This window comes from Phaseolus vulgaris, chromosome 1, assembly GCF_000499845.2.
Source record: "Phaseolus vulgaris cultivar G19833 chromosome 1, P. vulgaris v2.0, whole genome shotgun sequence".
NCBI classification, from domain to species: Eukaryota; Viridiplantae; Streptophyta; class Magnoliopsida; order Fabales; family Fabaceae; genus Phaseolus; species Phaseolus vulgaris.
The window spans coordinates 48,159,181-48,180,111 of record NC_023759.2 but is presented as its reverse complement, the minus strand read 5'-3'; the positions used below and the strand labels follow the sequence as shown (position 1 = coordinate 48,180,111).

The following is a 20,931-nucleotide window of genomic DNA, read 5'->3' as shown; positions in this document are numbered from 1 at the left end:
AAATGTCGGCTTATATATTATAAAACGTCGATCTCTTGTCGATGTGAGATATCCAATAAAATACAAATGTTTATTATATATCCTAACAAAAACTAATTTCTCTTATGTCTTTGTGGATATAGCTTTTATATTTAATGAATGTACATCAAATGATTATTAATAAAATGCAAAAATGTCTATTATATATTTATTAATTTATTAATTATTTTATGCATTAATCTTGCAAATTATGATATATGTTTAATTATTTATATATTGAATATTATTTTTCATATTCACATTATTTTTCATATACCACTGACTTTTTACTAGTCGAGTTACGATATTTTATCTTTTTTTTCGATCCTCGAGTTTAACAACATTGGTCATATGTCTCTAGATGAATATATAATGCATTTTTTTCTTCTTACACTCATGTGGATGTAGTCATACACCTCATGATGAATCTTTTATGCAATTTTTATTGTAGTGCACTCCTACACCCATGTGGATGTAGTCACACCTCTATGGTCAAACTTATGATGCAACTTTTATTATTTTTTTGTATATTATGAATATTATTTTGATTTTGTATTTTCTTTATTTTAAAAAATATTGAATTGGTACAACCTCTTTTCAGGGAGGATTTATATCTAAGAGTATGTCAACTTGACTATTGTTGGAAGCATAACCTTTATTTTCAATTCTTAAGCATATTTATTTTTACCACACGTGAACATCTTTAAGTCGACTTTGCACTATAAGCATCTTTTGTTCAAATTCATGCATTGAGCATCTAGCTAGACTTCACACCTTAAACATTTTAGTTTGCCCTCATGTTTTTAACATCCTTGGCTCATCATCAAACTTAAAACATTTATAACTCTATTATGTTCTTTAAAAATCTCTAATTGGACTTTTGACCTTATGTATCTTTAGTTTGACCTTAGGTCTTAAACATATTTGAATTAACCTTACACTTTTAGTTTCTTTAGCTCAATATTATGTCTAAAACATATTTAGCTTAATTCCATGTTTACGATCTCTTTGACTCATCTTATACCTTACACATTTATAACTCATCTTCACACATCAAACATATTTGGTTTAACTTCATGTCTTATTTTTAGCTTGACTTTATGTCTTAAACATCTCTAGTTTGACTCTTAACATTAATGATATTTATCTTGTGCCTTAAGCATATTTTGTTTGTCCTTGTCCCTTGAACAATTCTTTATTGACAACTTAAAGGTAAATATCATGTTACACCAGCTAAACATCAAGCTATAACACTCAACTATCTTTAGTACAAGCGTCACATTATATTATATCAATTCAAAAGGCAAACATCACAGTTTTCCAAGTGTAAAATCAGGTTTCATCATAACTTAAGCAACAAGCTACAAATGATGTAAGCATCACACTATACCACATCAATTCAAAATGTAAACATTACACTTTACTAACTACAAGCATCAAACATCAGTAATAAAACTATCAAGTTATAGTATTGAGTTATACCTAATACAAATATCTTATTGTACTATATCAATTCAAAAGATAAGCATCATGTTTTATCAAGTGCAACTATCAATCTTCTCAAATAAAGTCATTGAGTTATGTCAAATGTAAGTATCCAGGTCGAGCTACAATATCAACTTATACCAAACATAAGCATTTAATCACGATATGCATTGATTCTGACATCGAATTCATCGTTGCAAAATTTTTTAACATTTACTCACTAAGTGAAAAGATGTTTTAAGACAAACAACTCTTTGACTTCCTAATACACTCCTTTGTGGGTGCATGTCAAACTAGGTGAACCTACTAGAATCGATAATTACCAAGATGAGATATAAACTTTGCTATTTGATCATATTTCATCTTAAAACTAATTGACATTAAGTGAAATTGGTAGATGATGTGAGATTTCCTAACAATATTTTTTGCAATGCAAAACTCTTAATTACAGAGATTGTTTGATACTTAAACAAATTAAGTTCTTAATTATTCATTATTTTGTTCACTCTTTTTTTACTATACACATTTTCAAAACAGTAACATGCTATAAATGTGACAAAAACAGCATCACATTAAGTTTGATCATCATGTCAAACTAAACAATACAAATATTCTTCAAATTGTTTAAAGTTATTTGATCCTCCTCAAATATTGATAAACAATTATCATAATTGTTCATGTCTTATACATCAGATATGGTATTCATCTTAGCCATATTATCTTGGCGAACTTAAATTTAAATATTGTCCCTATATCTACGACAAAAATAAGAGATTTAAACTATTCTTATTTTCCATAAACTGATAATTCTTTTATGAATTGGAATCAATTATTTGTATACATCAACAAAATGCTTTTAAAGGTAAAATTGTTATCAACTAAATTTACAATATTTCAAATATAACATTTATAATGATACTATTTTAATGCATTTAAAAAAGAATTCTGATTTGTAAATTTAAGAAACAGTAAAGTTGTCGACATTTACTGCACAACTCCTGCAATTCAACACCTTTAGGTGCTTTACTTTATTTCTTGAATAGATACAATACAAAAACATAAATGAGAATCTTTAATAGCAGAGATTTAATGTCTACACAAGACGAGAAGGTTACCACAAAATTTCTTCACCATGATTGTCATTAGTAATCCAGACATATATCTTGGTAGGTCCATAAATGTTTCTAAAAATTATATAATTTTTTTTCATAATTCCTGAAACCATATCAAACGGTCTGTCCAACTGACTAGTCAATGGATAATTCAAATTTGGCTTATTATTTCATAATATTTATTATTTACTAATTAATTATTATATATGCATGAATTAGGCTTTGAAATCCAAATACGAAGCCAATGATATTCAAAATTTAAAATTAACATTATGGCTGGTAAACCCTTGTTTTTTTTTGTTTTCTAGTACATGTTTTGCATACTATGGTATGGACTATGAAACCATGAGTAGGAGTATAACACAAAAATCTAAGATATTATACAATACTGAGTTTTCACTTCAGTTCAGTTCAACCCTTGGTCCTGATAATGGTGATAGATCCCCTACCCTGAGTGTGAATTCTTGTAAGAGCTGCCACTGCTTTACCTGAAATACCAAAGGCACGAGTTGAAATGCATGAATGAGTGAGAGAATCTCCAACAGGGTGTGGAATTGGCTTTGATGGACTCATCAACATCTGCTGATTTATATCTTTCAGGGTTGTTTCTCCTTCAACTCCTCCTCTCTTCACCAACTCAAATGGATAAGCTATTTTCTTCCACTCACCCCCTGGACAACAACAAGGGACAAAAGGACACCTGAGTGAGGGAGCCACCAAAGAAAGAAAGAAAGATAAAGAAGAAGTGGCACAATAAGAGGCATGGATCATGTTTTTGTTGTTGTTGAAACAAGAGAAGATATGTTATTATCTAATCTCAAATTATTATGCATGATAAACCTTATTAATTTTTACAATTATTATCTTAAAACTTGTATTTTGTATCATTTCTGATCAATTATGAGAGTAAAACTATTTGCATTGAATTGAGTGTATGGAAATGAAAAGAAGATATGGTATTTATAACTGAAGCATCACTTTCATCTGATTCTCTGGATGCATAGCTCCTCTGAGCAGAATCATGCTTGATTGCAGCTCCATGTTTATCATTTTGTGATGATGGTAGCTTCATGGTGCTGAAGTTTTTATGGTCTGTAAAGAAATAATTTGCATGTCAGTGGTGGGTAAGTTTCAATGACTATCACTGCTGCCAAAAGTAGTAGCAATTGCATAGGAAAAGAAAAAGAAATGTTAGGTTGGTCATTTATTGCAAAATCTAAACTCCTTTTGTGGACATATTGAACCTCTAGCCAAGTAGTAGTATTGTGAAAAACAAAAAACAGAGTAGAGAATAACAGCCATGAAGATTATCACTGAAGTTATTTGCCAAATCAATCAAGTTTGAAAATGAAACCAGAGCATACCATGAAGGATTTGAGCTGTTGAAGAGAATGCTGGAAACAAGTCTTTCTGATCAACCAAATATTGGGTTTTCTGTAATTAATAAGTAAACATCTTTCATGATATATACTTTGACTGTAAACACTTGGGAATAACAATTGAGCAAAGGTAGAGAACATGAAACCATAGATATACATGGTTAAACTTGTGATCTTGAGAGTAGGATGGTAAGTTGTGCTGCTTGCACCAAATATCCCAACCTGCAATAACATCTTCAAGGTACCCAGTTGAAGTTTCAGATGAAAACCAAGATTCTGCAGCATCAACAACAACATAAGGGCATAATAAGCAAATAAGATCATCACAAACAAATAGAAGTAGTAGTGCCAGCCAGTAATAGCATTCTTTGTAAACCAGGGAAGTCCAAAAAAGGAACCAGAAAAGGATGGCATATATACCAGGACTCAGATCTGAGTGAGAGACTCCAATGTCCAATTCCATGGAGGCAAGGCAGTGAGAAGACAAACTATTGAGGATGTAGTACTCAGCATCAAGACCCTCTTGTATAGAACATTCATACAAGTGAACAAAAGGACTACTGTGTTTCACTTTAAATTATTGTCATGGGGCCCTTGTAAACTCTGAAAATACCCACCTACCTAACCATACATTAGTCAATGCAAATCAAAATAATAAATGGGCCACATTAATTAGAGTGTTGATAATGCAATATCACTGTAAGTTGATCAAATTTTTGGTTTGATTCTATTCAGGAAGCTCTTTTAATCACCAAAACCAAACCAAAAAACATATATTAAAACATGGTTTTGGTCACCTCCAAAACATGCACCCTTTTCTATGGTGGATGCTAGAACAAGACCAACAATAACATGACATCATAAAAGATTAAAAGGTGATGCATCTAGAAAAAAAGATTAAAAGGTCACTTCAGCTCAAGGCTTCTCTGAGATCATGTTTCTTTAATTCTTTGTCCATGTCCCAATGTTGACTGCAGAAAGGTTAGAAAGGCCTAAAGAGAGATAAGTAATTTCTTTTTAATTTTTCAACTTATGAAAATGGTTTTCAATATTTAGGTATCAGAACTATTCTTTTACAAGAGGAAGCAACCCACACAAATTTTAAAGTTGAATATATTATGGTTGTACAAAGTTGAATTAAGCACTGTACCAAAAAAACCAGTTGAACAAGAGTTAGAAAATGGAAACAAAAGTGAACAATAGTAGGCTATTCACAAAGGAGATTCAAAGCATCACTATCTGCTTTTCTAATTTGCTAAATATCTTTTTCTTTGGTATAGTTTTTCAAAGCATGCATGACAATCTTCTTTTCCTTATTCGTTTACTTCTTTTTCTTTAGTGTAGTTTTCTTTTCATCCCTGTTCTCTGTAAGACAAGGAACACAATGGCTTTTGTAGCTTCTCCTACTTCAGCCTTATTTTTTTCTTTTTCTTTTATCTATGCTATATTCTGAAATACTCTTTATTTCTTTTCCTTAAATACTACTACTCATTCCTCTAATCTTTTATTGGGTTTATTTTTCTTAAATACTTAATTTTTCTTGAATAGTTTAAGTTGGTAAGGTAGGTGGTTATTTTAGTAAGCACTGCAAGAGTAGAGAGAGTGGTTGATTTTGCAGTGATTTTCATGTGAAGATGTGAGGAAGAGAAAGGCCGAAAATAACAGGAAAGAAAAAGTAGATAAGGAAATAAATATCAATTTGACATTTTGACTTAAAAGACACTGCATAAAGGAAACAAAGAATCTTCCATTTATTATTTTCTTATCCTCAAATGTCCTATGGAAATCAGCACTGCTATTTATATACAGTTATAATAAATTGTACACAGAGGAGAAAACTATATGACAAGAGACAGAAAATTATTATAAATTAGGTGATAAGATAAGTTACTAACCATTTTTTCAAAATAAGTATAAAAAATAGAGATTTTTAAGACTCAATTGTGTCCACAATGTGAAATAAGAGTCGATTACTTCTCCTATGCAACACTTTAATTCATTAATTTGCATTCTTAATGAAGGTAAATAAAATCCACGACCACCTATTCACAATTCGTTATCAATTTATTGTTTAAAATTTAGACAATTATTTTTACAATTTAATCAACATTTTTGTTGTTCTTTAAAGTCATCTTTATTGTAATACTCGTTAAAATATCAATATTTTTCATAAAAATAACTTTTGATAATGCTTTTTTTAGATAATTTTTTTTCCAAAATAACATGTTTTTATAGACATAACATAATGGAAATAAAACCTTAAGTTTTATAGAATAAATTTTCACATAATCATATTATTATTATTAAAAATTAGACTGTAAACTTAAATCAATCTTATAAAATATTTATAAATAAATTTTTTATTTATTTATATATTAAAAAGTATTATTATCTGATGTATTTTCAAAACCCATTACTTTTTATAATGGGTATAAGAGGATATACAGTAGTGCTTTGTGTAAGAATTATACAAAATTCAGAATACCTTTTTTTTTTTTTATCTCAATAGCATATAGAATGCTTAGAATGCGTAGGTGTTTAATGAAAAGATAAAATATAAAAGATGCATATACCTTATTATTTTTCCTTTTAATCTAACTTTAAAAAATGGTGCAATAAAATAACTAACTTAACCCTATACAAATAGAAAATTAGAGAAATATGCAATTCAAAGGCCAATATATGTGCAAAACTTCTTGGGTAGTTGAGGTTTGAAGATCATTCATTGAAAAAAAAGCAATATAATAATGCTAACATTGAAAAATATTGTCTTGAGTATTAAAAGAAAAAAGAAAATTTTGTCTTAACTTTTCTTATAAGACTAAGAAGCGAGTCTCATTCTTATTAACTATTATACTGTTTGAAAAAAAAAAGTTTCTTGCAAATTTATTCTCAACTCATTCATTCATTTCTTTTCATTTTCAAACCATCTCATTTCAACTAACGTCACTCTTGGCAAAATCTTCTCCTTTACTTCTAAACTGTTTCAATTGTCAATTAAATACTTAAACTCTCAATTTTTTTAAGAAGTACAAATCATTTAACAACAATAACTCAAAACATTTTACTATCTACATTTAGTTTTTTTTTTAAATGTTTGATTATTTACATTTAATTTAGTTTTAAATTTATTTATGCCAACTGACGAAGGAATCAATGATAAATGAACTCGAATATTAATTTGCTTCAGTTTCTTCTTGTTAATTTTCAATCTTTATCTAATAATCCCACTTTTTTAATTAGTTGTTCTTACTAACACTCAAATTCTCGCTGATGATTTTGAATTTTGTTTTAATTTGTTTAAAAATAACTTGAGAGATCAGTTAACTTAATTAACATTCAAAATTTATTGACTTTTGGTGTAATAGAGAATCTATGGTGCACAATCCAATCCACTACATTAGACAATTTACACTCATACTCTTTTATTTATTTGATTGAAAAAGACAATATCAATCAACAAGATCTTATTATTAATTCTATAATTCATCTTGGTAGAATTTGTTAAATAACCTTGTATTTGAGCTTAATTGATTATAGTTACAAAATCTATAGTTTTTTCATATAGATCTAATTGAATGAATGATAAGATTTATTTTTTTAATTTTAGAAGAGAATTCAATTGGAACCTAGAAGGTGTTGTAAATTGACAGTGTAAAATATAGAAAGTGAGTAAATAGTGAAAAAAAACTATAAAACTAATTATAAATAAGCTTTGGGTAAAAAAATTATTTTTGACACAATTAATTAAAATGTGAGTATTTTAATTCAATGTTGAATATGTAGTTTCTAAATTTTTGTCAAAAGGAGGAAATATTGCAAGTCTAATGTAATAGTTGACTTGAAATGGTGACATTGTGGGTCCCATGTGAAAATATTTTACGTTTTAAAAATAATTTACTTTAATATTTTTAACCTACAGATATTTATGTCTGGTTATATATATATATATATATATATATTATTGTATATTATATATTTGACAATTTGTAGAGTTGTAAAACTTCCACCAGTTTATGAAATGGAATAGGTTGTGAAAGTATCATTATAAGCACATAAGGTATTAATAGGAAATTATAAGATGATGTATCTACAACCCATTTTTTCTAAATAATGATAACTGATTTTTAATAATAAAATATTAAATTAAGATATATAAAAAAAAATTATAAAAAAACAGAAAATGACACTAAGTATAAGGTAAGTGAGACCATAAATAGATATGTAAAGGTGGAATTTATGTTGTCCAGGATATACATACCAGTAATGTTTTAATCATAGGTTCTGTTAGCGACAAAGAAAAAACATATATAAAGGTTGAAAACAACATAGTAGAAGAAAAATTGAAAGTAGTTTATCAAATACACAATCGAAGGAAGAATGACGGACACAATACCTGCATGTTACGAGGTATCTATAGTTAATCCTAATCAATTCTGGAAAACTGATAAAGTCTTGAAGACAGAACTACCAGTTTTGGCCATTCAAATTGCGTTTGTTGCTGTGTTGTCTCGTGTTTTCTCCATAATCTACAAACCTCTCCATCAAACTCGTCTCATCTCACAAATCTCTGTAAGTAAATAATCTCCAAGTTGTTTTGTTCATGAAAGTTATTTCAAACTTTCTCATATGGGTGATTCTAACAGTAGAATATGTGTAGGTTGGTTTCCTACTGACGCCACCATTACTTGGAAGATACACGGCAATTTTTGAGTTCATTTTTCCTGTAAATGGGGTCGTCAATGTTGAGATCCTTTCCCACATTGGTCTCATTTTTTATTCATTCCTTAGTGGATTGGAGATGAACTTGAACACCATTCTACACGTGAAGAAGAAAGCTGCAAACATCGCAATTGCTGGGATCGTCTTTCCCATACTCGTTGCACCGGGGTTATATGCTCTGTTTCGAAACATTTATGGATATCATACGATGTTTCCCCTTGAAGAAAGCACAAATAACGCTTATATACTTTGGACTTTAATTCTCACTGTTACAGGTTTTCCTGTGGTAGCACATACACTTTCTGAGCTTAAGCTCCTTTATACTGGTCTTGGAAAAGCGGCTTTAACAGCAGCCATGATTAGTGACACCTATGGTTGGATTCTTTTCATTTTACTTGTTCCGTTTTCAATTAATGGTGAAGGATCTATCTACACTGTGATAAGCACGATAGTGTTCATTGTTGTATGCATCTTTGTGGTACGTCCAATCATTCAATGGTTTATTGATCGCAAGGCTGATAGAGACGAATGGAATGATAACCAATTACTCTTTATAATCATGGGGGTTTTAGCTTGTTCATGCATTTCAGATTTTCTTGGTGCACATGCTATCGTTGGGGCTTTTGTTTATGGATTGATTTTACCTCATGGGAAATTTGCTGACTTGGTCATGTCAATTTCAGATGATTTTGTTGGCGGGTTTTTAGTACCCTTGTTCTTTACTGGAACTGGGATGAGACTTATGTTGAGCTCGATTTTCTCCGAAGGAAGCTGGCCCTTAACAATTATCATCATATTCTTGTTGTGTACTCTAAAGATTTTAAGCACTTTATTTGCCACTGTTTTCTTTGGTATTCGTATTCGAGATGGTTTGACCCTGGGCTTGCTTTTGAATACTAAAGGCGCCATGGCGCTAATAATGCTCAACATTGCTTGGGATAGAAAGGTATTAATTGATCTATTTATTCAATTCCTTATACAAAACAATTGCAATTCAATCCATAAGTTCTTGTGACGTGTTATTGCAGATATTTTCTGTGCCTACCTATGCCGTTTTAACTTCTGCTGTTCTTCTGATGACCATAGTTGTGTCTCCCGTCATCAATGCCGTCTACAAACCAAGAAAGAGATTTGAACAGAACAAGCTAAAGACTATTCAGAAACTAAGAGTTGATGCAGAGCTCCGAATTATAGCATGTGTTCACAATACTCGCCAAGCTGCAAGCATGAGTAGCATAATTGAATGTTTCAATCCCATGAGAGTTTCCCCTGTGCATGTTTTTGCCTTGTACCTTATTGAACTCACTGGACGTGCTGCTGCTCTAGTTGCTACACATATAGGGAAGCCAAGTAGCCAACCCGGAGAACAAAACCTGACCAGGTCACAGGAAGAGTTAGAAAGCATTCACAACACATTTGATGCACTTGGAGAGGCATATGATGCTATTAGAATCGATACCTCAAATGTGGTATCAGCATACACCACTATTCATGAGGACATACACCAATCAGCAGATGAGAAACGCTCAAGCTTAATTCTTCTTCCATTTCATAAACAACTAAGTTTAGAAGGTACTCTAGAATTAACCTGTGTTGTATACAAAGATATCAACCAAAATGTGATGCAAGGTGCTCCTTGCTCCGTGGCTATATTTGTTGATCGTGATTTTGGGCCAGTTCCCAAAACGAACCTTCGTATTTGTGTTGTCTTTGTTGGGGGCCCTGATGATCGTGAAGCCTTAGCTATTGCATGGAGAATGGCAGGACATCCAGGAACACAGTTATCAGTGACTCGAATGGTTTTGTTGGATGAAGCAGCAGAAGTAGATGCTTCAGTTCAGGAAGAAGCACAAGGGATATTATCTGCAGTAATAGATACAGATAAGCAAAAAGAGTTAGATGATGAGTATATAAGCTCATTTAGACTTACAGCGGTTAACAATAAAGATTCAATATCCTACTCAGAGATTGATGTTCGTAGTGGTGAAGGTATTCCTGTAGTCCTCCATGAGATAGAAAAGATTGGTTGTGATCTTTACGTAGTTGGACAAGGGAATTGTAGGAACTCTAAGGTGTTGTCAGATTTGCTGGAGTGGTGTGATTGCTTAGAACTTGGAGTTATAGGGGACATTTTGGTGTCAAATAATTTTGGTTCACGTTCGTCTGTGCTAGTTGTTCAACAGTATGGATATGGAGGAATGGAATTTGGAAATAATCTTAACCAGAAGGCCACTAATAAAGCCACATTTGAGTCTGTTCCCTGAAGACAGAATAACCATGAAGGTTTGCAATGAACAGATGTATATACATAAAATTGTTTGGTCAAGTTGATGTATGAAAGTTCAAGAATCTTTCAGGAAATATCGAGGTTTTGTTTTAAATTGAAAAATGTTGTTGCCTATCAATTGTTGTTGGTACCATGATAATAAAAACACGTCTCTTAAAAACTTATGTACTTGTTTGGGGGATCATTGTAGAACTAATTCGCCACTTTAACATTTGAAATTTTTTAAGTTAACCAATTAAATATTTTACCATGTTCAAGTTTTCAAAAGTTGTAGAAGTTACAGGCTACCCCACTCTATTTATTTTTCAAAAATTACATAAGAATTATGAATTATTTTTTTAATTTGTATAATGATTAGCCTACATAGACACGCAATAAGTAAAATTTAACAAAAAAATTAAATGAAAATGTTAAAACAATAATTTTGTTTTAACATTTCATATATGTATTGTATCATATGAGTATATAATTGAAAGTAAAATTTAAATAAGCTAAATAAATATAAGCTTCGATCTACATCAAATAAATATGTTAAATGTAAATTTTTTATGAATAAAGAAACATAAAAAATATATTATTTTTTAAGCAACTAAAAAGTTATTATAATTAATTATTATCATGTTTTGATTTTAAAAATAACATAATAACATAATTGTTATTGTTCCATTTCAATAACATTGAAATATAGTAATTTTTTGTTGTTATGGGTTATGTGGACCAACCACACGTTCCATCTTTGACCACATGAGTTGTGAATTGCTTGAAATGGATTTAAGCAGGTCAACAAATTAAAATACTCAGTATATTACATTTTTTTTTCTATGAATTAGGTTTACATTTTTTTTTATAAGTTAAGTTTGCATGATCTGCCTCGCATTGTCTTCACTAGTAATAGTCGTTTGGGAAACAAACTCAATAATTTTAGAAACTTAATAAATGTTAATTAAAAAAAAACTTAAACCTATTTTTTCATATTTTAAAAATAAAATGGAAGGTGGTATATAGTTCAAATCCATTTTTTTTTAGATAAAAACTAATTTCTAGTTAATCAACACATTCGTGTTCATTAAAATTTAAAAGTAGGAAAATTTATAATTAGCAGATATACAGGAAGATTTTCTAATTACAGATTTTCTATCCGCAACAAATTTACTTTTCTTCACTCTATTAAGCTTTCATCGTCATTAATTCAATGACAAAATTGGTACCATCCCCATAACCCTTTATGTTCTATTATGGGACTTTTGTATTTAAAGGTTTATGTTGTTCAGAAACTTTAGCCTCCTGTTTGGATTGGACGAAAAGCACATATTTGCTGTGCAGCAAGAAAGAAGCTGAAAATATGAAAAAAAATATATATAAAAATCAAGAATATAACAAACTTTTATTCAGAACAGAAAAAAATACAACGAAATTCGTGATTATATAATTAATTTTGTTCTCGCGTTCTTTGCTAAAAGCGAAAGGTAGGGGGTTTAAATAGTAAATAGAGAGTGCAAATATCAATTTCCCTCTCGTTTTCTCCGTTATCCAGACTTCTCGTGTTTGTGAATCTGTGGTTCATGGGGCCATGGCCTAGCCCATTGTACGTTTCTCTGTCTCAGAAACTCAGTTGCTTTTGAGGGTATTTCTTCCTCCACCCCCGACAAAGTTGTTCCTGCACCCCATTAAATGGATAAAAAGACCAAAATACTCCATCTAATCTGGTCTCATTCTGAAAAACATATTCTAGAACATATTATATAAGTTAAGGAAATTTTATTCTAGAAATATTTTTCAGAATTTTTTTTCTAGAATTTCTGGAAAACGTTTTTCAGAATACACATATAAATTTCGAAAAGGGATGTTCGAAAAAATTCTGGAAAAAACTGATCAGAAAATCATTTAAAAAAAGAGAGGATAAAATTGTATTTTCAGATATTGATGGGGTGAAGGATGAACTTTGTCGGGGTGGAAGAAGAAACACCTGCTTTTGATTTGATTTTGTTTTAAAGTAACCTCGTTCTTTCTCTTGTTTCCTCAGAAGTTCGGTTTCTCCAAAGCGCAAGTTATTAGGGCTAAATGATGGAAGACTGTTAGCCATTAACGAATCGTTGTGAGTGTTATTTATTGTTAATGCTTGTTTGTTACATCAAAATTTTCACTATGCAGTGGTTGTCTAATTTAATTTAGGAAGTAAAAAGGGATAGAAAGGAAGCTTAACCTTGAACTGGCAATGTTACTTGAAAATTTGTTCTGTCCTACAATCTTTCATCATTGTGAGGGTTGATTCTGTGTTTTTAATCTTTCTAAGCTCTCTCTTGTTGAGTGTTCACCTTTTTATGCACTTAAAATGAAATGTTATTTATAAAACGACTGGAGTCATCTGTGTTTTTTTTATTTGTCCTATGGTTTTGATAAAAAGAGAATCCCTTATAAACACTTTTTAATAACTAACGCTTTCTGTCTATTGCTCGTGTAGAAATTGCTTGTGATTAACTGTTATATGATCAACTGAACTTGGATAAACAGTGATGGGGAATTATGAATTGACTGGGAATTTATTGAAATAATGATTTGTTAAAGAAACAATTCATTAAAATGTTTTATGATTATTATGTTGTGATGATGTCATATAATGGAGCTATGTTAGAGTTAAAAGCTTGTCTCAAGGTAGATGATGTGCTACAAAAGCTTTTGTAATGTGAAACTTACCATTAACATGAATTTGTGCCTTGGAAAATGTCGTCATTGCATATGTTATGTTTTGCCTAATTGCAGTCAAAAGTGGAAGTTTTACTACCTGATGGCGTCTTTGGAAATAAAATCTGGTACATTGGTTTCCTTACAAGACCTGCACCCATCATCTCCTTTTTTTAAGCAAGGAGCTTCACTCAGAATAACTGGAAAGTGAGTTCCACCTTTCAAATTACAATATATGTGTGACTTTTTGTTAATGAGATGTTTCACTGTTGTAGTGGTGACAAATTGACAATGTCAAATAATGTAAGTTAATGTTAAAATTCCTTGTCTTGTTATTTTGTTGCCAATAAACACTTCAGGGATTCAACCAACATTATGATAATTTTTAAAACTATAAATCTCGTTATGCACATATGCACATTTATATGACTTCTAGTAGTGAAGGTCATGTGGATACTAGTGAAACTATTCTTGTAAGAATTATAATGGCATGCTAGCAGGGTGACCATAGCGGCAATTGGTGCCATGGTGTAGAGTGGGGACACCAACATTGAGATTTCTGAAATGATGGCAGTTTGGTTATGGTAAATTTACTTTCTATCATATGGATGGAATGGAAGTTACGTGGGAATGCTAAATTGCCTGATGATTTTAACCAGCTCTGGGTAGTTGGCATACTTCATGTCTCAGATCAGATCTATACATTTCAAAATATTAACGATTTCAAAGCTGCTATAAAAATATGAAATAATTTCACTCATCTCCCCAAATATGACTTGGATTGGAGTGACAAGTTTCAATGTAAGATACATATGTTCAGTATCCACTTCAAGATAACAAAATTACCCTGCAAGTTATTTTTAATTGAATGTAGTTCCTCTGGATTTCATTTTCATCTGTTTTCATTCCCAACATACCCACAATCTACAATAAAATACATTTTGATTATCTTTTGGTCCTTGACGATAGTTTTAGTTTGTTAACTATGACGTGTATATTAGTGTTCAATTATGAAACATAAACACACTTTTTGGTTGTGATTCACTTCTTTAAAGTCTACCATTGTTGTAATTCATTGTAATAATGTATTGTACTAAGAACTATTTTGCGAGAATGCATCATCTCTGCATTCATGGGTCACTCTGTGAGTGGCATCTATAAATCTCTTTTATCTTGATGTGGCTGCATAATTGGAGGGCACTACTAACATACAGTATAGGTTTAATTGCATTTCTGGTTTTCCTAGTTTCACCAAAATTCAGTTTTGGTCCCGCTAGTTCCTATTGCAATAAAAGCACCTGTAGATTTTAAATTGATGCAATTATGTTCACTTGTTAGATTGCTGTTAGCTTTGCAATAAGGATCGCATGATATTATTTTTTGCTGACGTGACAATCAGCACAAGACTAACTTGAATTTAATCACTTTGAGAGCTATCTTCAACTGAAACAAGGGGGTTCAAAACGGTAACAGCATACTGAACCATGTAATATACTTCCTAATAATTGAAAACAGTTCATATATGTCGGGATATTTAAATTCCTTATCTAATTGTCTATAACTGCACTACTGGTACAACTTGGTGTATGATTTCATTGACAGAATAAATTTCTCTATTATATATCTTTTGGGGTTGTTGTTGCCACTTGCCAGTGATGAGTGATGACAGTGAAGTGTCAGTCAATAACTTGTGTATAGCCTTCCATAGGTTACGTGAATATTCTGTAGAGGCCGGCGTAGCAACGATTATTGATGGCGATGACATTCTAAAAGTTAGTACCGAACATCTCAGGGACCTTAGCTTTCAAGTTGGCTCTGTCTACCAATTCATTGGTGAACTCCTTATCCAACCTGATGATAATGAGGTATACTCTAGTCAAGATTTGGAAAAAAAGGCTCACCTCTCCGTTTTCTTTTGCAAACACACATACATAATGTGCTTTGTAATACACATTCACTCACAACATGGACAACTGTCTTTATAAGACGATTTGAGCATGCTTCTTTTTTCCTTGTTAGGTAGTTTTGCAAGCACGTGTTGGTAGAAACGTTGATGGGATCGATCTCAATCTTTACCATCAGTCCCTGCTGCTTTTAAGACAGTTTCAAGCCAATCATTTAAACAATCCAGAAACTACGTAGATTTGCACGCAGAAGACGCCATGCTAATATGAAAACGTACTCTTCTCATAATACAAAAGAAAAATGGAAATTTGCTCATAAACTTTTGTATAGCTATCTATATGTTTGTTGTCACATAGATATACTGAATGCATATGCATTTCTATGTGTGTTCAGATAAAGACGTGGTTTTCTGCACTCTACAATGTTCTTCATGTAAACAGAATATTAGCAATGTTCATGATGGCATTTCATTTTATTTTATTCTGCCTTTCTTTCAGCTGCAATGGGGCATGACATCATAGAGCTGTTAAGTATTAATTGGGCTAAGCTGTGCATGCTTCACGGGGACATTTAGTTTTTCATGTGACGCTATGCAACAAACTTTTGGCCACCCCTGACTTTGCAATCGGAAATTGAGGCAAGGGAGAGGGAAGGGTGGTGGAATATTCAAGGAAACATGAGATATTTTAATGCATCTCATCTGTCTCTTTTTTATGCTGCATCACTATTCCAACATCTCTGGCATTTGAAAGCTACATGGTCCTACATTTTTCATTTGTGTGGGAAAAATAGCAGTGCCAATTATCTAGTTGGTAGGCCCCGTCACATAAATTTAGTGGTAGCGATTGACGTTGGAAGGAGGTTATATTCCATGTGCTACACAATGTGATGAAATGGCACAACTCTACATATTTAGTTTTTACGTATTATTATCCACCACTCCACTGAAGTTTGGGTGTTGAATTTGCAAGTTATGCAATGATTTGAAGATGAATATGCATATCTACCATGTAATGATGGAATATATATCACTCCATGTTCATTTGATTTTGAACTTTATTGAGCACGCGCTTGGACAAATTTTATGTCCTTAAAAGCTCCTCAGTCTTTTTTATATAAATACTCCACTTGTATTTTAAGCGTAAAACTAACGTTATTGTCTTCGTCAAACTATGTGGACCCTGTCTATCCATTATTTGGTGTTAATTGTTATATTTAGGGCATCTTTGATAATTTTTTGTAAGTAATTTTAAGAAAATATAAAAAGTAAAATATCATTTTTTAAGTTAATATTAATTCATGCACAAATTAAAAATCTACGAGAAGGTTTTTTTATTAATCATTATATATAAAGTTAATAATTTTTTAGTTTACAAAAATATTATAGAGAAGCTCATGATTCTTAATATAGGGGGAAATTTATTGTATGTGTAAGGAGAGTTGTTATTATTATGGCTTTGGCATTAGGCAAAAGTGGGGTCTGTGCATCCATATCCACTGAGCCGAATAAATTATGAGAAATTGGATATTGTTTGTTATGGAAAAGCAGCCACAAAAAGAATGAAAGCATTAACTTTGGTTCCATCTTTTACATAGTAATGTTAGATGATTGCTATATGATGGTGAATAAACGTGCAGCCACCATAAGGTAAAGTCTATGGGCGCACGCGAGAATAAGTTTTCTCGTATTAAATTTATGGTAAAATCATACTCTTAACTTTTCTTTTTGACAATTTCCTCTTCATTTTGTTTTTTAAGGTTTCATATTAGTGTGAACACAAGACACACTCCTTCATTTTGAGTCTTGAAGTCTTTCTCTCTTGAAACATCATAATTACCAAACACTAGATTTTTTTTCTCCACAATTTTGAATCCTCATAGTAACAATCCTTTCTATCCAAGTTCTTAGGGCTAGAGAAAAAAATATTAAGAAGTATACTTTAAGCCTAATTCAACCTCATAAAATCAATTTATGAGGTGAAGTTTGCACTCACTTATATACTATGAAATGCTCTAATCTCTAGTCATGAGTGAGACAATATACTTATGGATGGTAACAAACTTTTGTTAAGATAAACTTTAGATGACTCTGATATCATATTAAAAAGTGATAAGTCTAATTCAACCTCATAAAACCGACTTACAAGGTGAGCTTTACATCTATTATAAAACGTTCTAATTTTTAGTCAATGTTGGATCTCCAAAATAAGAATTTAGGAATTGAGATTTGAGATGTATAGCACTCACCAAGCTATGCAGGGGCAATGTTAAGAAAGTAGGTTAAGTATATTATAGTTGAGTGGGGTCATTTTTATTTTTAACTGCAAATTGCATAACATTTTACTGCAAAATGCTCATAAGCCAAATCCTCCGAACTTGTCGTTTGCTTCACACACTCAAACCTGCCCCTCCCTGCCACTGTGTATTGTTTTGATTTAATCTGTTTGGAAGTTTTGGTTTGTCTTTTTGTTAGCTACAACTAGAACACAGCACCCTAATGGAATGAAGGTGAAGCATATGATATATACCAGGAATCACAGTAGCCATGTGTAGTAACTAGTAACTAGGTTAGGAAAAACAGAAAGGTTGTGCTGCTATGTGCTGTCCAGCATTAAAGTTAAAGTGAATTTGAAGAGACAAAGTAAGTGGTACATGTACTTATCCAGGGTAGGGAATCAAAGTAAGAAAACCATTTTTGAGTGTGAAATCAGAAATATAGAAGCAGTTCTAATATGTAACTGCTAAAATGGAATTGGATTTCCCATTGAAGCAAAGGGTAGGTTTTAGAATATTTAAGGAAAGACTAGTAACTTTTGTTGTCTTACTCTGCCTTTTGAAAAGCTCTCACACACGCACTTCTTTTTTAGTTATGTTAGTTCCACTTCCACCTATGTACAATGCCTCACACTTTCACACGTAACACACAGTAAAAGTAGTTAATAATCAACTAGTTTTTACTTTAATTCCTATCATTATAATTCTTTATTTTATTAAAACTTTTAATTTAGTTCTTCATTATGAAACACACACACTATTTCATCATTGTTTAGTCCCTGCTTAGCACTGAAAAAGGAAGTCAAAATTCAAAATTATTAGCATGAACTAAGCTTTTTTCAATGTTAGGATTTCAGGTAAATTTTAGTAAAGTTACAAACTAAACCTAATATATAGTATGTATTCTTAATGCACACCCATTTATTAGTATAATTTTCTCATTCTTGACAATGAGAGGGTAGTGGTGGTGACACGTATATTTATAGTAACTTTATTATTATTTTTATATCTTATTTTTCTTATTTTTTTTCTCTTAAATTCATTTGTTGTTTTTTTGGATAACTAAATATTATTGAGTATCAATTTAGGAAATCAAAATCAAATAAATCAAATTGAGTTTTGTTCTGATTGGTTAATTCTCTGAGTTTTTTTTTTTTAATATTGATTTTGTACTTTATGATTACAATTTGCGTTTATAATTTTAAAATCTAAATTAAAAATTGATTGAAACTTTATTTATTTGATGATTAATTACAGATAAAATTAAATAATACTTTGATTTAATTTTTAATCAATTTAATTAATTAATTAATTAAATCAGTTAATAGTTCTTGGAACTTGATATTTAGATAACTATAATAAAGAAGATTGTTTGAGTCTTGAATCTCCCAATTCATCTATTTTCATCATCTTAATGTTCATTTCTATTGCCATTTGAAAGTTGTGCATATTTATTTGAATCTTCAAATAAACTTTGACAGAATCCAATAAACATGTGTTTTTTGAGAATATAGTTATGTTCTATATTTTAAATTTTAAAATTGTGAAAATCAAGTGGCTAGTTTAAATAATTAATGTTTGACTTTTCTTAGATGTAAACTTTAAAATATAATCATTGTGTGTCAAAGAAATATTATAAAGTATTGTTTTAATTTTAATAAGGTTATGTTTATCGTTTAGACCAACAATGTAATATTATAACCTTCCATTTTATTGACTTGGAAATTACATGCCATAAAAATGAAAATTTATAGAAAAAATAATTATGATATAAAGAAAATAGTTATTCTTTCTCTCTATGCAAGCTAGAGAACACAAAGGAACTAGTGGGTTTAGGAAAACCTAGAAACAGACAACGTGTTCATTTTCAACGAATATCCCTCCCTGTTGTTATCGAATAAAATCCAAATTCCAAAATTCACAAACAAGGTTTAATATTTAATACGTGTCTAAAAAAATGTATTGGAGTGTTAAGTATATTTTTAAAAAATGAATATTCGTTGTATCTTCTTAATTGAACAAAAATTCTCAAAATATTTTTGTAATAATTATCTATCGAGTTTAATTTAATTTATTGATAAGATATATTTATTTTGATTGTTTTGTCAATTTATATGAATCTAATGAACTGAGTCAAAATTAGTGCATTATGATTAATGATATATTATTTAATTTTTCGTATTATCTGACTTTATTAACTATAATTTATTTTGATATATTTTGTAGAAACTAATTGAAGGAAATAAAAAAAGGGAAAGTGTTGTAGAAAATAATTGAAGATAATTGTACGAAATTACTGTTGAACTTATTTCATTCATTTTGATTTACTTCAATAATATATATAATAAAAATAAAAATACTAACAAGCTTGTAAACTGACCATTAATGCAATAATAACGATAAAATAATTTAAAAGTAATAAATCAGAACTAATAATAATAAAATCTAAATTAATAATCGAGACATTTTGAAATCATCATATATAGAGAAGTCTTGAAATCATTCTATTTGGATTAGTACAATAACAATTATTTAATATTACTCTGATTTTATAAAAAAAAATTTGACCAAATTTAGATAGCATCTTAAACTAATTGCACCACATTTTTCTTTATTGTCTTTGCAATCATCAACATGACTCAAACTGAATAAAATAATTCTTTTAGCAGTGATTTAAAATCATTTATTTCATTTTCTACTAATGACAAGTAAGAACCACTTTTTCTATACTTTATATGCTGATTAATTAAAATAATGAGATGATAATGGTAAATTAAGATTTTGGGCGGTCTTGTAAGGAGTCATTCAACCCTACCAAGACGTGTGCTTATGACAAAATTTTAACAAACTCAAGAAAACATTATCTCTTTTTAATATCATTGCAAACCATGGATGCTGACTCAATCTAAAAAACTCTAAAGTTTTTTCAAAGTTTTCATCAAACATCTAACTTAGAGGAAGAATGAAAATAGAACTTGGTCGCAATTATTGCAATCAAATATAAAAGGTTTTATTCATAGTTCAACTTCTTTTGGTATTATCTACAAAACAGCCTTTTTTAATTAAA

General features: G+C 30.4%; 3 protein-coding genes across 5 annotated transcripts; 2 read left to right on the top strand and 1 right to left on the bottom strand.

Annotated features, from left to right (window-relative positions):
• Window positions 1-2,863: 2,863 nt before the first annotated feature.
• On the bottom strand, window positions 2,864-4,567 carry LOC137814928 (uncharacterized). The gene is made up of 5 exons (XM_068617888.1): window positions 4,415-4,567; window positions 4,152-4,270; window positions 3,980-4,049; window positions 3,594-3,707; window positions 2,864-3,286 (listed from the first exon to the last, which is right to left on the bottom strand). Exons 1-5 carry the CDS (start codon window positions 4,455-4,457, stop codon window positions 3,027-3,029), a joined length of 606 nt encoding a protein of 201 aa, XP_068473989.1. The 5' UTR covers window positions 4,458-4,567; the 3' UTR covers window positions 2,864-3,026.
• A 3,807-nt stretch (window positions 4,568-8,374) lies between these two features.
• Window positions 8,375-10,980, top strand: LOC137816105 (cation/H(+) antiporter 15-like). Its single transcript, XM_068619198.1, has 3 exons — window positions 8,375-8,566; window positions 8,655-9,662; window positions 9,745-10,980. Exons 1-3 carry the CDS (start codon window positions 8,375-8,377, stop codon window positions 10,978-10,980), a joined length of 2,436 nt encoding a protein of 811 aa, XP_068475299.1.
• A 1,976-nt stretch (window positions 10,981-12,956) lies between these two features.
• LOC137814927 (CST complex subunit TEN1) lies at window positions 12,957-16,644 on the top strand. Of its 3 annotated transcripts, XM_068617886.1 has the most exons (5): window positions 12,957-13,098; window positions 13,764-13,892; window positions 15,394-15,550; window positions 15,705-15,863; window positions 16,088-16,644. In XM_068617886.1, exons 2-4 carry the CDS (start codon window positions 13,789-13,791, stop codon window positions 15,825-15,827), a joined length of 384 nt encoding a protein of 127 aa, XP_068473987.1. In that variant the 5' UTR covers window positions 12,957-13,098; window positions 13,764-13,788; the 3' UTR covers window positions 15,828-15,863; window positions 16,088-16,644. The 3 variants fall into 3 exon arrangements, with proteins under 3 accessions (XP_068473987.1, XP_068473986.1, XP_068473988.1); XM_068617885.1 differs by lacking the exon at window positions 16,088-16,644 and having other exon boundaries at window positions 15,705-16,065; XM_068617887.1 differs by lacking the exon at window positions 16,088-16,644 and having other exon boundaries at window positions 13,023-13,095; window positions 15,705-16,065.
• Window positions 16,645-20,931: the final 4,287 nt, after the last annotated feature.

Bases quoted from the DNA above. Each gene is read 5' to 3' on its own strand.
- LOC137816105 (XM_068619198.1), top strand. From the start codon at position 8,375: ATGACGGACACAATACCTGCATGTTACGAGGTATCTATAGTTAATCCT. The intron at 8,567-8,654 runs GTAAGTAAATAA...GAATATGTGTAG, and splicing joins GTCTCATCTCACAAATCTCT to GTTGGTTTCCTACTGACGCC. The intron at 9,663-9,744 runs GTATTAATTGAT...GTGTTATTGCAG, and splicing joins ACATTGCTTGGGATAGAAAG to ATATTTTCTGTGCCTACCTA.
- LOC137814927 (XM_068617886.1), top strand. From the start codon at position 13,789: ATGGCGTCTTTGGAAATAAAATCTGGTACATTGGTTTCCTTACAAGAC. The intron at 13,893-15,393 runs GTGAGTTCCACC...AGCCTTCCATAG, and splicing joins TCACTCAGAATAACTGGAAA to GTTACGTGAATATTCTGTAG. The intron at 15,551-15,704 runs GTATACTCTAGT...TTTCCTTGTTAG, and splicing joins TCCAACCTGATGATAATGAG to GTAGTTTTGCAAGCACGTGT.
- LOC137814928 (XM_068617888.1), bottom strand. From the start codon at position 4,457: ATGGAATTGGACATTGGAGTCTCTCACTCAGATCTGAGTCCTG. The intron at 4,271-4,414 runs GTATATATGCCA...TTGATGCTGCAG, and splicing joins TCACTCAGATCTGAGTCCTG to AATCTTGGTTTTCATCTGAA. The intron at 3,708-3,979 runs GTATGCTCTGGT...ATTTCTTTACAG, and splicing joins AACAGCTCAAATCCTTCATG to ACCATAAAAACTTCAGCACC.